This window comes from Gorilla gorilla, chromosome 10 (genome assembly GCF_029281585.2).
Source record: "Gorilla gorilla gorilla isolate KB3781 chromosome 10, NHGRI_mGorGor1-v2.1_pri, whole genome shotgun sequence".
Classification (NCBI taxonomy): Eukaryota; Metazoa; Chordata; class Mammalia; order Primates; family Hominidae; genus Gorilla; species Gorilla gorilla.
Genome location: NC_073234.2, coordinates 116325418 through 116340104, shown reverse-complemented (window position 1 = coordinate 116340104; position 14687 = coordinate 116325418). Strand labels below are relative to the sequence as shown.

The following is a 14687-nucleotide window of genomic DNA, read 5'->3' as shown; positions in this document are numbered from 1 at the left end:
GGTACAAACAGCCATCATTGCCGTCTGGTCTCCATTATTATCATCTTCCCCCGTCATTTAATTTCTTCCACCCTCAGTTGTTCCACCTGTAAGGTGGAGGTAATAATTATCTCATAAGGTCAAGAGGACAGTATAATGATAAATGGGGATAACTAAAAAGCATAAAATTATTCATAAGAAAATTAACAAGAAAATGCAATGTCCCTAGGCATGGGCAAGGACTTCATGACTAAAATATCAAAAGCAATGGCAACAAACGCCAAAATTGACAAATGGGATCTAATTAAACTAAAGAGATTCTGCACAGCAAAAGAAACTACCATCAGAGTGAATAAGCAGCCTACAGAATGGGAGAAAATTTTCACAATCTACCCATCTGACAAAGGGCTAATATCCAGAATCTACAAAGAACTCAGATAAATTTACAAGAAAAAAACAAACAACCCCATCAAAAAGTGGGCAAAGGATATGAACAGACACTTCTCAAAAGAAGACATTTATACAGCCAACAGACACATGAAAAAATGCTCATCATCACTGGCCATCAGAGAAATGCAAATCAAAACCACCATGAGATACCATCTGACACCAGTTAGAATGGTGATCATTAAAAAGCCAAGAAACAACAGATGCTGGAGAGGATGTGAAGAAATAGGAATGCTTTTACACTGTTGGTGGGAGTGTAAATTAGTTCAACCATTGTGGGAAGACAGTGTAGTGATTCCTCAAGGATGTGGAATTAGAAAAACCATTTGACCCAGCAATCCCATTACTGAGCATATACCCAAAGGATTATAAATCATGCTACTATAAAGACACATGCACACGTATGTTTATTGCGGCACTATTCACAATAGCAAAGACTTGGAACCAACCCAAATGTCCATCAATGATAGACTGGATTAAAAAAATGTGGCACATATACACCATGGAATACTATGCAGCCATAAAAAAGGATGAGTTCATGTTCTTTGCAGGGGCATGGATGAAGCTGGAAACCATCATTCTCAGCAAACGATCACAAGGATAGAAAACCAAACACCGCATGTTCTCACTCATAGGTGGGAAATGAACAATGAGATGATTTGGACACAGGGCAGGGAACATCACACACCAGGGCCTGTCGTAGGGTGGGGGGCTGGGGGAGGGATAGCATTAGGAGACATATCTAATGTAAATGACGAGTTGATGGGTGCAGCAAACCAAAATGGCACATGTATACCTATGTATCAAACCTGTACGTTGTTCACACGTACCCTAGAACTTAAAGTATAATAATAAAAAAAGAAAAGAAAATGCAATGTCCCAAAACTAGAAGTAAGAAAAAATTGCAATGGTTGTTTATACAATGTTCTTCACATCAAAATCCCTCAAATCCAACATGAGATAAATTACTCGATATTAAAAGAGGAGGTTCATCATCTAGAATTAGAGCTCTGATAATGAAATACCAATGGTAATGACTTAGTATGAGACACCGCATCACCCATCCTCAATGCTAAATATTTAACTTGAGTAAATGTGTTGATTCTGATAAAATTCTGAGTGAAAGCTATAAAACAGAAATAAAATACTCGAAGAAGAGCAAACCTTGATTACTCAAAATGCTCAGAAAATGAGGGTTCACTTCTGGCATGCAGTCCATCATCAATGACTCCAGATACTCATTTTGGAGAAGAAGTTCCTGATTTCACCTTGCTCCACTAACATTTCCCTCTTATTACTTCCATTTGAGCGGAGGAATTGTATTTTGTTTTCTTAAAGGTTTTTCTTTATGATTAATCAAGAAATCTAAAAATTTACAATACTCCGAGGTTTACTAAATATTATTACATGAAATACAATATACAGAATTGATCATTCTGCTATAGCTTTTTCAAAAATTCCACTATTATGCGATTTAATCTCACAAATTAAATCTCTTTCACTATCTCTTCTAGTTTCAAAATTATTTTGCACAGTATCTCTTTCAAGACATCATTTTGTTAATATTTTTTAAAGCTTGACATCTAAGGTTTCTAGTTTATTACCCCTCCCAAGTATTATAATAGTTTCTTCTCTCACGGCGAATTTAAAATTTGAGTGAAACTTACTTTCTTGTATTGCATTAAGAATCTCTGAAAAGTCCACATCACTCTTTGGCCCGTCAGGTAGTATTTGCATATCCAGCTGGTAGCCTTGCAAATCCACACCTCCTTCTAGAGAAATGAAAGATATTCATGGAGTTTGCACTGGTTATCAGAGAGTCTGTCATTAGGGTCCCAAGGAGAAGCTATGTCAAAATCCAAAGTGAATGGCTAGCTGGTTTGCCAATGATCCTCCTTCTTAGACAAAGGACTTTAAAAAAAAAAAAAAAGGAACATATACAAGCCATTTTCATTTTATGGGACCAAAAAGGTTCACTTGTATTTCCAATGCAAAATAAGGCAACTACTTTTTTACAAGGAAACACACTTCATAGTATTTACTGATAATTCCCTACGTAAAAAATATAACATAGCCTCTACCTAAGGATATTTAAAATTATTTTCAGCTTCCACATGGATTAAATGTGACATTAACACAAACACTTTATGATATCATCTTCTTCTTATAATAATTCATTCTTAAGGATGGATTTAATGTTCTTGAGATTACGGAAACAAGGTACTAATACTTAGGTCCCTCATAATTAGACCTCCCCGATTCATCATTTATTTTTCAACTGTATCCGAATTTGAAAATTTATTCTATGAAGTAATTAAGCCTCTTATTCTAGGTTTGTCTGATGTATTTTTGGCATGTTCTAAAGAAAGAAAGTTTTTATGCTGCTCCATACACCTATAGAACATTTAAGGAAGTCAAAGAAACCAAGGTATCAAAAAGTAGCTTTATCACGAACAATAAACCTTCCAAACCTTCTAAAAGCTTCTTAAAGTAATCAGTAAGAACGTCTCCGATTTGAGGAGTCTGCCAGGGCTAAAAAGCCAATGCTAAAATAAACAGCCTGATGCATAAAATGGAACATGCCCTAGCTTCCAGTATTTTGTAGAAATTTTGTAGAAATCTCATAAGCTTAGGAGGTATACTCAGCCTTATACAAAATTTCGGTTACGTTCCTAAAGCTCAAGAATAAGATAACTCACAGCCTCACAGGAACGCTTATTCTAGGAGTAAAACACCTGAAGGTAACTTAATATTCTATTATATTTAATAGAAAATAAGCCTTGGGAGGGCAGGGACTTTGTCTGCATGCTATAACCCAAGCACTTAGAACAGGAGCTGGCATGAAGTAGATTCTCAACAAAGTAGATTCTCAGGCTGAATGAATGAATGAGGCTATGCAGTAATTATAAAACCAAAACAATAGAGCTAAGAGCAAAGCTACAAGCTCAGATTCTGGAGTCAGAGAGACCAACGTTGAAATTCTTATTAGATAATGCTGAACCTCTCTAAATTTTAGTTTCCTCCTTTGTGAAATAGGGATGACGATAACAGACTCACAGAGCAGCCACTAAGATTAAATGAGATAATGCACAAAAACCTTAGTTGTCATGTAGTCAGCACTCAATAAATAGCAGCTACAGGTATTACTATGATCATCCATAATAATTTATTAAAGCAACACTGGCATTTATATAGAGACAGACTAGGTATTGAACAATGTGAATAACGAAAAGGAAGTCCTAAGTCCTTTCCTTGAGACCCCAGGTATGCATTTCGGTCACTGTCAAGAACTGCTGTTTAACATTCCAGCCACAGCAGTGAACTTTTCAGATGCACTAATGCAGCTGCCTCACTGCAAAGTCTGAAGCTACTTATGAGAGTTTCTTAGACAGGACAGATAAAGACGCCTTCCTGCTGGTCCAGAATTAAAATGGGTTATTTGCTTTTTTCTTCCATGGCCAGTTACTTCTAATGGGTAAAGAAAAGTTCTGATGCTTTTCAATCTCAACTAAGGCTAGTCAGCTTTGTTCTATTTGATGGCCAAAGACCTCATAATTACAACGACAAGAAAAATAACAAGAATATTCAATATCAGCCTGGCTCTGGGCTATGTACTTTATGATATCATTTAGGCTTTAATCTTGAAAAGAAGGTGCGATGCAATGGAGTAATTTGCCCAAAGTCACACAGCTACTGAGGTGTAAATATGTAATCACAATCCGTGCTCTTCACTAGTCTAAAATCACCCATATCCAAGCAGTCACAAACACAGGCTATTGGAGATAAGAGAACTGGATTTGCCAAACAAATCCAACATAACCCAGTAAAATGATCCTGTGTTCTAATACTTCACATCAAGACAAAACACATTACATAAGCTAAAAAACAAGTGACTTCCTAAATAGACTAATAAATAGAAGCCCAATTTATTTATTTGTTATTTGTCATAAGCAGGGGCTCATAAACTCAGGTAGAAGTAGCTATGACTACTAGGTAACTAGAATTTTTAATAACAAAGATTCCAAAAACCTTTAATAATGTTTTTAAATGTGAGAGGGCAGTATAGAAGTAAAGACACAAAAGAAGCACCATAAAGGAACCATACAGGCCATTAAATTCTGTCTTCAAAGAATATTTAATGATGTGGGAAAATGCTCATTTATAATGAAAAGGTGAGGAAAACCAATACAAGAATATAGATAGATAGATAGATACATACATACATACATACATACATACATACATACATATATACATACACACACAGAGACATGTCCCAAGTACAGTCATGTCTCACTTAAGGATGGGATACTTTCTGAGAAATGCATTGGTAGATATCATCATTGTGCAAAGATCATAGAGTGTACTTACACAAACGTAGCTGGTATAGCCTACCACACACCTAGGTTACATGGTGCAGCCTATTGCTCCTAAGCTACAAACCTGTACAGCATGTTACTGTACTGAATACTGTAGTAACTGTAATACAATGGTATTTGAATACCTAAACACAGAAAGGGTACAGTAAAAATAGAGTATAAAAGATAAAAAATGGTCTCTCTGTATAGGGCATTTACCGTGAATGGAGCTTGCAGGAATGAAAGTTGCTCTGAATGAGTCATTGAGTGGTGAGTGAATGTGAAGGCCTAAAATACTATTGCACATTGGTAGACTTTATAAACACTGTACACTTATGCTACCTTAAATTTATTTAAAAATGTTTCTTTCTTCAATAATAAATTTATCTTATGGTAAGTTTTTACTTTGTAACCTTTTAGATTTTTTTTAACTTTTGACTGTTTTGTGATAACACTAAGCCTAAAACACAAACACATTTTATAGCTCCACAAAAATATTTTCTTTCTTTATATCCATATTCTATAAGCATTTTTCTATGTTTTAAATTTAAAAACTTTTTTTGTTAAAAATGAGGATACAAACACACACATTAGCCTAGGCCTATACAAGGTCAGGATTATCAATGTCACTTATTCCACTGGAAGGTCTTAGGGGCAATAACATGAATGGAGCTCTCACCTCCCATGATACAAATGCTCTCTTCTGGAATACCTCCTAAAAGACCTGCCTGAGGCTATCTTAAAGTTAACTTTTTTTTTAATCAGTAAAAGGAGTATACTTTAAAACAACAATAAAAGGTAGAGTATATAAGCCAGTAACATAGTAGTTTATTATCATTGTCAAGTATTATACACTTTAAATAACTGTATTGGCTATATTTTCATACAACTGGCAGCACAGTAGGTTTGTTTACACCGGCATCACCACAAACACGTGAGTAATGTATTGCACTATGACATTACAACACCTGCAACATCACTAGGCGATAGGAATTTTTCAGCTCCATTATAATCTTAATGGGACCACCATGGTTTATGTGGTCCATCACTGATGAAAAAGTCATCATGCGGTGCATGACTGCATATTAAAAAACATACCCATTTATATGACTAGAAAAATATAACAGGAAGGAAATACTCAAAATAGGTACAGAAGTTATCCCTCAGCTGTGAAATGATGGGTAGATTTTGTTTTATACTTTATCTTTTTATGTTTTTCACAATAAGAATAAAAATATTTTTTTGAGAGAAAGTCTCACTTTGCCACCTAGGCTGGAGTGCAGTGGTGCAAACACAGCTTACTGCAACCTCAACCTCCTAGGCTCAAGCAATTCTCCCACCTCACCTCCCAAGTAGCCAAGGGCTACAGGTGCGCACGACCATGCCTGGCTAATTTGTGTATTTTGTATAGAGAAAGGGTATTTCCATGTTTCACAGGCTGATTTTAAACTCTTGACCACAAGTGATCTGCCTGCCTCAGCCTTCCAAAGTGCTGGGATTATAGGCGTGAGCCATTGCAACTGCCCTTAGCATAAAACATTTTTATAACTTTAAAGAATGTAAAAATTCAAGAGTGGGATTGCAGAGATTAATAATTATTTGGAGTTCAGGATTTAAGACTGAAAACAAAGACTGCAGATATTAAACCATAGATGTGAAATATCCAATTTAATATAACAGATTTTCTAAATTCATGTAATTTTTAAAAATGTATAAACCAAATAGCTTCAAAATGCAACATTCTCTTCATGCTAAACATTATGATCACAATAGAGTCCCCCAAATATAAGATATTTTTCTGTCTCTGCTCTAGAAGAAATACAGAATACTCTTTCATAGAGTATAATGTAATGGTCTGGAACTTCTGACAATAAGCCGTTCATTAAGTCTAACACTACAAAGGAGAGGGAGCTGTAAAACAAGGACTTTTGTAAGCTTTCCTAAATGGAGAGTGATCAGCGTACCAATGAATCTTCAAAGATGACAATCTCCACCTTTAACTTATAGTGCCCAAGTGAAAGAGACTAAATGACTTCAATGTAAAAAATGTACTATGTCTACTTCGTACTACTGATTTTATTTATTTATTGTTATTCATATAGCTTTTTGTTATAATTTCTAAAAACCTAAGAATCTGAGTTCTTTGCCATAGCCACAGATATCTTGGCCTTTGGGTCAGAACACAAAGATTTGAAAAACTAGGCAAGATGGTAAAGATACTATAGATTCAAACTGAAGATTCTTTAAAATACAGCCCCACTGGGCATCAGTAATTAACATGCAATTAAGTACAATCCTAAGGAAACTAAACAAATAAATTAAAGAGGGAAGCTAAGAAGATCCCTAAATACGTGGAAACACATTGAACAATTAAAAAAAATCAAGAATAGCTACAAAATCCATGTGATCTCTATTTTGTCTTTAAGTTTCCCCACATTTTATGGACAGAAGTTATACTCAACACTTAATTGTGATTCTGTAACTTTGGTAACAGCATTTACATTTAATAAAAAGTCTTTAGCTGGACAAGCAATATTTTAAAAATTCATTCTGTACCTAGCTTACAGCTAGGTTTTTTTTTTTTTTAGACAGTCACACTCTGTCACCCAGACTGTAGTTCAATGATGCAATCGCAGCTCACTGCAGCCTCAACTTCCAGGGCATCAAAGCACTTTTATACAAGAGAAACAACAACAAAAAAGGAGTTTCAAACATAAGTTTCTTGATTAGCAAATATGTCAATGCCTTCCCATCCCATCTTTGTCCATAGAAATCCCTTCTTGCTTTCAAGGCCCACCTAGAATTCTCTGCTTCAGGAAGCATTTCTTGATCCTGATAAGTAAAAACCATTTTTCTATCCACTGAACTCACATAGCTCTTTATATTTTGTCTTTTCTATAGTATATGTTTTCTATGAAAAATGAGTCAGAGTACCTAGCACAGTATGAAGCAGACAAAGAAAATGTTTAAGTTCCTAGTTTTTCCATATCTAGATTTCTTCCTCATTGCTAGCACCTTCAACTAGACAGTAACACATTGAAGCCTGGGATCAAACTGTATCCCCCCTTTTATCTCCTATAAAACCTAGAACAAGGCCTTGAACATATTAGTCGCTCAGTTAATGCTCTTTCACTGCAATTTCACATTATGAATAACAATAATGAATATAAACTAAGAAGATGCTCCGATTTTTTTTTAGTCTACAATTTAAAGCATCTTGATAGGTTATCAGTAGATTACTGTGAAAGACATATTATAGATCATAATGTTTTGTTTTTCAGTAAAATCTTGTTAAATTTTATCAAATAATAAACAAAATATCAAAGTACCAAAGGGCTTACAACAAAAATCAATAGCTACCCTTTTTGCAATCCCTGTCCTCTTCCTCAGTGGAAAAAGGACTTTTAAGAGTCTCTGTTGGATCCTTCTATGTGTGTGTCCCATTGTTTCATGATTTTCCAATTTTATATGCTATATATGGTTTTTCTGCTGTGACACGTGACAATGTAAGTTACATTACCACCACTCTCCACTTGCCCTCCACTCACTCACCAAATCACTATTCTTAGTAATTTCATCAGATTGCCTTAGTTACTTTAAATAAATCACTTAAAATTCCTTTCCTTGTTCAATCAATTATAGACATATGTCATATGTGTAAATTAACACAAGTGATTGAAAAAGGAGATACTGGCACTAAACTAACCTGGATTTGAATGCTACTTTTATGTGACCTTGACTCATTAAATAATAATAAGCCTTATCTTTCTCTTTGAAAAAATGGGAAACTAAAATTTTTTGGAGGCTGTAGTATAAATTATAGACATTATACATAAATAATTTGGCCCATCATGTTAGATCTAGGTGCTTCACTACAAATTTTATATAATATTCATTCTCTGCAAAATGAGGGCCTACTCCAGGTTTGGGGCCTAGGCTAAGTAAAAACAATTCCACTTTAAAAATCTTGTAACCTGGGACTTGGAATAGGTACTTCGTATTGAAACGAAAATAAAGGAAAGCCTGACAAATCAGCTCTTACCCTCCCCATGTCACAGAAAAGACAGGGAGTGTGTAAAACAGACTTAAGAGGACAAATGATATTTTCTATGATAGCCTCATAATAACTGTTGCTAGAGCTGAGCTTGTGTCTACATTCTATTTATATTCTACAAATATTTTTATTTGGTAGTTCCTGTCCTGAGAGGTATACTTAATACAAATTCTCAAACACAGCATTTTTTATAGAATAGGTAGCAGTGATATTTCAAAACTTGAGCTACATATCTAAAATAAATCCTCACATGTAATATTTTTGGACTTAAGAGGCACCAAAGACCCCATTTTCTAAACTGGGAGTTTTGTATTGAACTCCCCATAGGTGAATTCTGTGTTCCTACGACAGTACTGAGATGGAGAATGGTGTTAAGAAAGAAGGGAGGGCTGGGTGTGGTGGCTCACACCTGTAACCCCAGAGCTGCAGGAGGCTGAGCCAGGAGGACTGCTTGAGACCAGAAGTTCAAGACCTACCTGAGCAATATAGCAAGACCTCCATCTCTAAAAAAATATATAAAATAAAATTAGCTGGGCATATTGGTGCATACCTGTAATCCCGTCTACTTGGGAGACTAAAGCGGAAGGATCACTTAAGCCCAGGAGTTTGAGGCTGAAGTGAGCTATGATCATGCCACTGCACTCCAGCCTGGACAACAGAGTCCTTGTATCTTAAAAAAAATAAAAATAAAAATAAAAAAGAAGGGAGGGAGGTCCATTCTGTCTTTACAGACTTTCCTGGCATCAGCCAGTGTTCAAGAAAAGTCTTTGAAGAAGAGAGAAAGGAAATGAATTCAGCTCTTCTGGAGAATATGAAATTGGAAACCATAGATTTACATGTAGGAAATGCTACTGGTTCTGAAAAAAAAAGTTCCATCTTGTTTTTTTAACATTATTTGTAGTACTTACCAAAATCCTTTTTTTGTGTGTGGCATAAACTAAAAAAGCTTCACAATAGAAGATGCTTCATACGTGTAAAAAATATTCATGTCATTTTATTAGTATTGTGTAAAACCATAAATCTTATGATGTTGTAAGTTCATTCTTTTACAGAAGAAAGCTTGGCTCATATTAGCAGGAATAAACATACTGATTCACCCACACTAGTCACTATAAGGCTAAAGCTATTCCCTCAAATGATTAATGCTGAGTAGTCCTAATGGCCAAGTTCTTTACTGGGTCCTGATGGGAGAACCACATTTGGCTAACAGCAGGCAGATATTTCTCAGGTCTAAAATGGAAATAATAATTCTACTGCATCGGCCAGTAATGGCTCTCCTTCAGCAGAATTGCTTCTATGTTTTCCAGGATTGGTAAGATCATGATCTCCTAAGTTATAATGCATCCCTGCACTAAAAGTTCCCTAGAGGGCCTGGAAGTCAGAATTGCAAAGCTTCAAATAGCAAGAAGGATTTGTGAATCACATAGGCAGAATTCTGTGGTATCTTCCAATCTAGATGCTGAGGTCTGTTGTGATGACAAGGACTCTTGCAGATGAGGAGAAGAGACAAACTCAGGATTAGGAGGCGTTACAGAACAGAAACTGTGCAATTTTCAGCCTCACTAAATGTTGTTTACCCTTTTGTCTTGAATAAGTCTTTATACATGAAGGGCTTGAGATAAATGTGAGAAGGAATATTGCCCTTGCGAAATGACAATCCTCAAAAAAGCTAGGACTCTGCCCCTCTTGTGCATCGGCCTGTCAGCTCAAACTCAGACAATCAAGCAAAATAAAAGCTCACTATTAACTGACTATCCACCATGGCTAAGGGCTTAGACTTTTAAATCTCAGCTCCACTAGTTATAGTTGTATAATCCTGAGCTAAATGGTTAAAGCATCCCGCCCTATCTTCAGCGGATACATTCCAAGACCCCCAGTGGATATCTGAAACTGTGGATAGTACTGAACCCTATATATGTGCTTTTTTTCCTATACATACATACCTATGATAAAACTTAATTTCTAAATTAGGAACAATAAGAGATTGATAACAATAACTAATAACAAAATAGAACAATAATGATGGAGCAATTTCTCTCTGTCTTTCTCTCAGAATTCTTATTGTAACTGAAACGATGAAAAACAAAGCTATGGATAAGGGGCGCATTGCTGTACTTAAATCTCTTCAAGCTTCTAAAATATAAAATTATTTTAAATAGCCTCAGGCAGAAGAAGCAGTTTTAAATTCCACAAAATGCAATGCTCTTTTCCAGAAATTAACCATTTGCTTTTCTTTGTGGCTGCCTTTTTATGGCTCTTCTTCATTCACTTTCTGTGCTCAAAAGGTTGTAAAATGATTTTTCAGAAAATTCCCTCTAAATGCATCCTATAGATCAAAATGTGTGTGTATATGTCCCTCAGTAAAATGAAAAGTAAATGCAAATAAGAGAAGAATGTGGTATGTATTTTTAGAAAAAAAATAATGTTGTTACTCAGCAAATGATAGCAAGGAACACAGATACCAATGCCCACATTTGCCAAGGACCAAAATAGCTTGTTTTGCTAAGCACCCCCACCTATTGACTAAACTCACATCACACATCTAAAAAAACCCACTTAAAGAGGAAGAGATTCAAATGAAGGATAATTACAGTGTTATTTCTAAACCACAGCACTAACTGTTCTGAAAGGCACCACATTCACCTTCAATGCAATGAGAAATAAAACAGAAGTCCAAAGTAGCCCTTGTCGCTTTTTCCATACAATTTTATCTTCCAGCCACCCCAAAAATCCATTCACAAATAGGAAGACTGATTATCTCATCCACGCTTCAGTTCTGTTCAAGAGAACAGCCAGGTTCCTTAGATCCTATAAGCAAACCTCAGCCACACTTCTCAATAAAGTGTCTATTTTCAGAAAAGGGGATAGAAAGCCCCCAAAATTTCACTCTTAACTAATGCTCATCTTCAAGAAAAAAAGTTGACACCGTGGAAAAAACACCCATAATAAGTTTTTTTTTTTGTTTTTTTTTTTTTTTGAGACAGAGTCTCGCTCTGTCACCCAGGCTGGAGTGCAGTGGCACAATCTCAGCTCACTGCCACCTCTGTCTCCCGGATTCAAGCGATTCTCCTGCTTCAGCTTTTTTTTTTTCTTTTTCTTTTCTTTTTTTTTTTGACAGAATCTTGCTCTGTTACCTGGGCTGGAGTGCAGTGGCATGATCTTGGCTCACTGCAACCTCTACCTCCCAGGTTCAGGCGATTCTCCTGCCTCAGCCTCCCTAGTAGCTGGGATCACAAGCCTGCACTACAATGTCTGGTTAATTTATGTATTTTTAGTAGAGACGGGTTTCACCATGTTGGCCAGGCTGGTCTCGAACTCCTGACCTCAGGTGATCTGCCCACTTCAGCCTCCCAAAGTGCTAGGATTACGTATATGAGCCACCGCACCTGGCCACATAAGAAATTAAATACCTGGGTTTTAGTTGGGGTCTGTCAATTGCTAATTTTGTACTTTTGAGCTAGTAACTTCACTTCCTATGCCATAGTAAAATAGGCATAATTCCACCTCACAGACTGCTATGAGGACTAAATGAAATGCAGGAGAAAAATCTGTGAAAGCCCTTTGGAAACAACAGAATATCAAGTAAATGTAGGGTTGCAGTATTATGATCGTTATTCTAAAGATTGGTCATATATTTATCTTTTCCTTATTTTTGTTTCCCTAAAGCATAAGTTTATCCTGACTCTTGGCAGAACTAGGAACAAGTCTTTCTTGACTGTCCTTCTTCTTTTAAAAGTCTCTCCTTAATAGTCCTCTCCTCTCCCTCTCCCCACATCTTCTGGTACTGCTCTTTAAAGGGAGAAACAGGAGACAGTCTGTTCCCTAATTTGAGACCAGGCCTTGACATTGGTTCCAGAAAGAAATCTTTGAAACTCAGGGAAATAGGAATGAATTTTATTATATCAGAACCCAAAAAAGGGAGGATGAAAAACAAAAGTCCAGAGCATAGTAGACCAGAAAGAGAAGCTACAAAGTGGACATCACTTACACTGAAGGAAATAATAAACTTTGAAGACGATTACACAAGCAATCAACAGAACCTAACTGGTCCCTTCTTTAGTATGGTTTTCTTACGCTAAGGTTTGAGCTACTGCAGGGCTTTGAATTTAAATTTTCTAAGGCTTTTTTATGATAATTTGCTAGAAATGTTTCTGCCAAGTTGTGTGAAGAAGAAAGTAATAGCACATTAAATAAGAGAATAAGAACACCTGAGCTAGAATCTTGCCTTCACCATTTACTGGCTGTATAACCTTAGGCAAGGTACTTACCCTTCTTCATGCCTTAGTTTCCCCACCCATCAAATAAGGAAAATAGCATGAGAATATTATGGGAATTAAATGAGATAATGAATGAAAACAGTTGAACAGTTTTTGAGGTTGGGAATATGGTAGAGGGCTTAATATATTGTAGCTATAATTTTATTATTATCAAACTATGCATTTAATGCCTAAGTATACAGACAGTACTAATCATTCTAGCTGTTTGGAAACAAGAAAATCCTAATGTTTCTCTCCTGGAAAATCAATTATGTCCTAGCATTTAAATACTAGATAGATTCTTAGGGAACAATAATCATGCATAAATGTGGAAAGGGCCATAAGTTTTAAAAAGTGAGATAAAAGAACCTGTATTAGAAATTACTTGGGAATAACACATATCGGCAAAACATTATTTTACAAATTCTAAATGAGACTAAAGGACATATTCTGTGATTAATGACACTTCTCTAGGATTGTATGATGGGTCTAACAGATAAGGAAAAAGCAATAGAAGAAGTATTCTAGATTTCAGGAAGCTTCCAATTCTATTTTATATGGCATAGTCATTAGCTGGGATAATTTGATCTATATCCACTAAGCTTTATAGTTTCAAACTCAAAAAAATCAAAATCAGTGCTTCAGTTTACTATGCTCTTGAGTCTTAAATTATAGTCCCAAACCTAGTACCATTTACCACTTATATTTTTGGTCCATAAAGGAAGCAGAAAATAATATTCATTAATTATGAGTGTCTAAAGGATAAGGTCAAAATGAAATTGATAAACAGGAGAAAGAATTGAAACAATCAGAAGGAAAGAGAAACCATACAAATACAAGATGAAGATGAATGGCTTCTGTATTTATACAGCATAATGAGAGACCATCTTATTGGTATTCAGCACAAGTTAACTGGGAAACTGCTAAATGAAGTGGTAACTGAGATAACAAGGATTCTGGGGCATAGGTACTTTCAGGGTTCTGAATTTTGCTTACCATGTTGGTGACAAGAAAAATGATTTCTTTATTTATCAACCATTTATTATTGAACACCAAGTATGTGCCAAAAATCAAACTGGACATTCTACACAAATTATTTAATTGCCATAACAAGGCTATGTAGGATTGCCAGACATAATACATTACAATACAGAATGTCCTGCTAAATCTGAATTTCAAACGATATAATTTTTTATTATGTGTGTCGTATGCAATATTTAGGACATACTTTCAAAAATACTTGTTTATCTGAAATTTAAATTTAATTGGGAACACTGTATTTAATTTGGCAGCCCTAATACTATAAGGTAGGTATTAATTTCCTCATTTTACTGATGTAGAAACTAAGATTCAGAGAAATTAAGTAATTTGTCTAAGGCTGTAATAGCCATCAGGTGACACATCTAGCTTTTAAACACCTAATGATAAAGCTTGCTTTCAGAACCAGTGTAATGCACCGTTCCTATCATTATGCTCTTTCCTGCATCTGAATGGTCATACCTCTTCCTTCTGTTGAAATCCTAGTTGACCTTCAAAGTCAAATTGGTATACCATATGTGTTTTGAGTCTTTCTAAATTCTCTTCAGCATAATA

The 14687-nt window shown here is 35.5% G+C and overlaps 1 protein-coding gene across 5 annotated transcripts in view; it reads right to left on the bottom strand.

Moving 5' to 3' along the window:
• Positions 1–14687, bottom strand: part of ANO4 (anoctamin 4) — a 417441-nt gene that overhangs the window by 210420 nt on the left and 192334 nt on the right. For 4 of the 5 annotated variants that reach the window (XM_055358773.1, XM_055358771.1, XM_055358774.1 and 1 more), the window contains one exon: positions 2094–2198. The exons of the other annotated variant lie outside the window; for it this stretch is intronic. In XM_055358773.1, coding sequence (XP_055214748.1) covers positions 2094–2198 — 105 coding nt within the window. The remainder of the gene's footprint in view (positions 1–2093; positions 2199–14687) is intronic. 5 annotated transcript variants of the gene reach the window in all.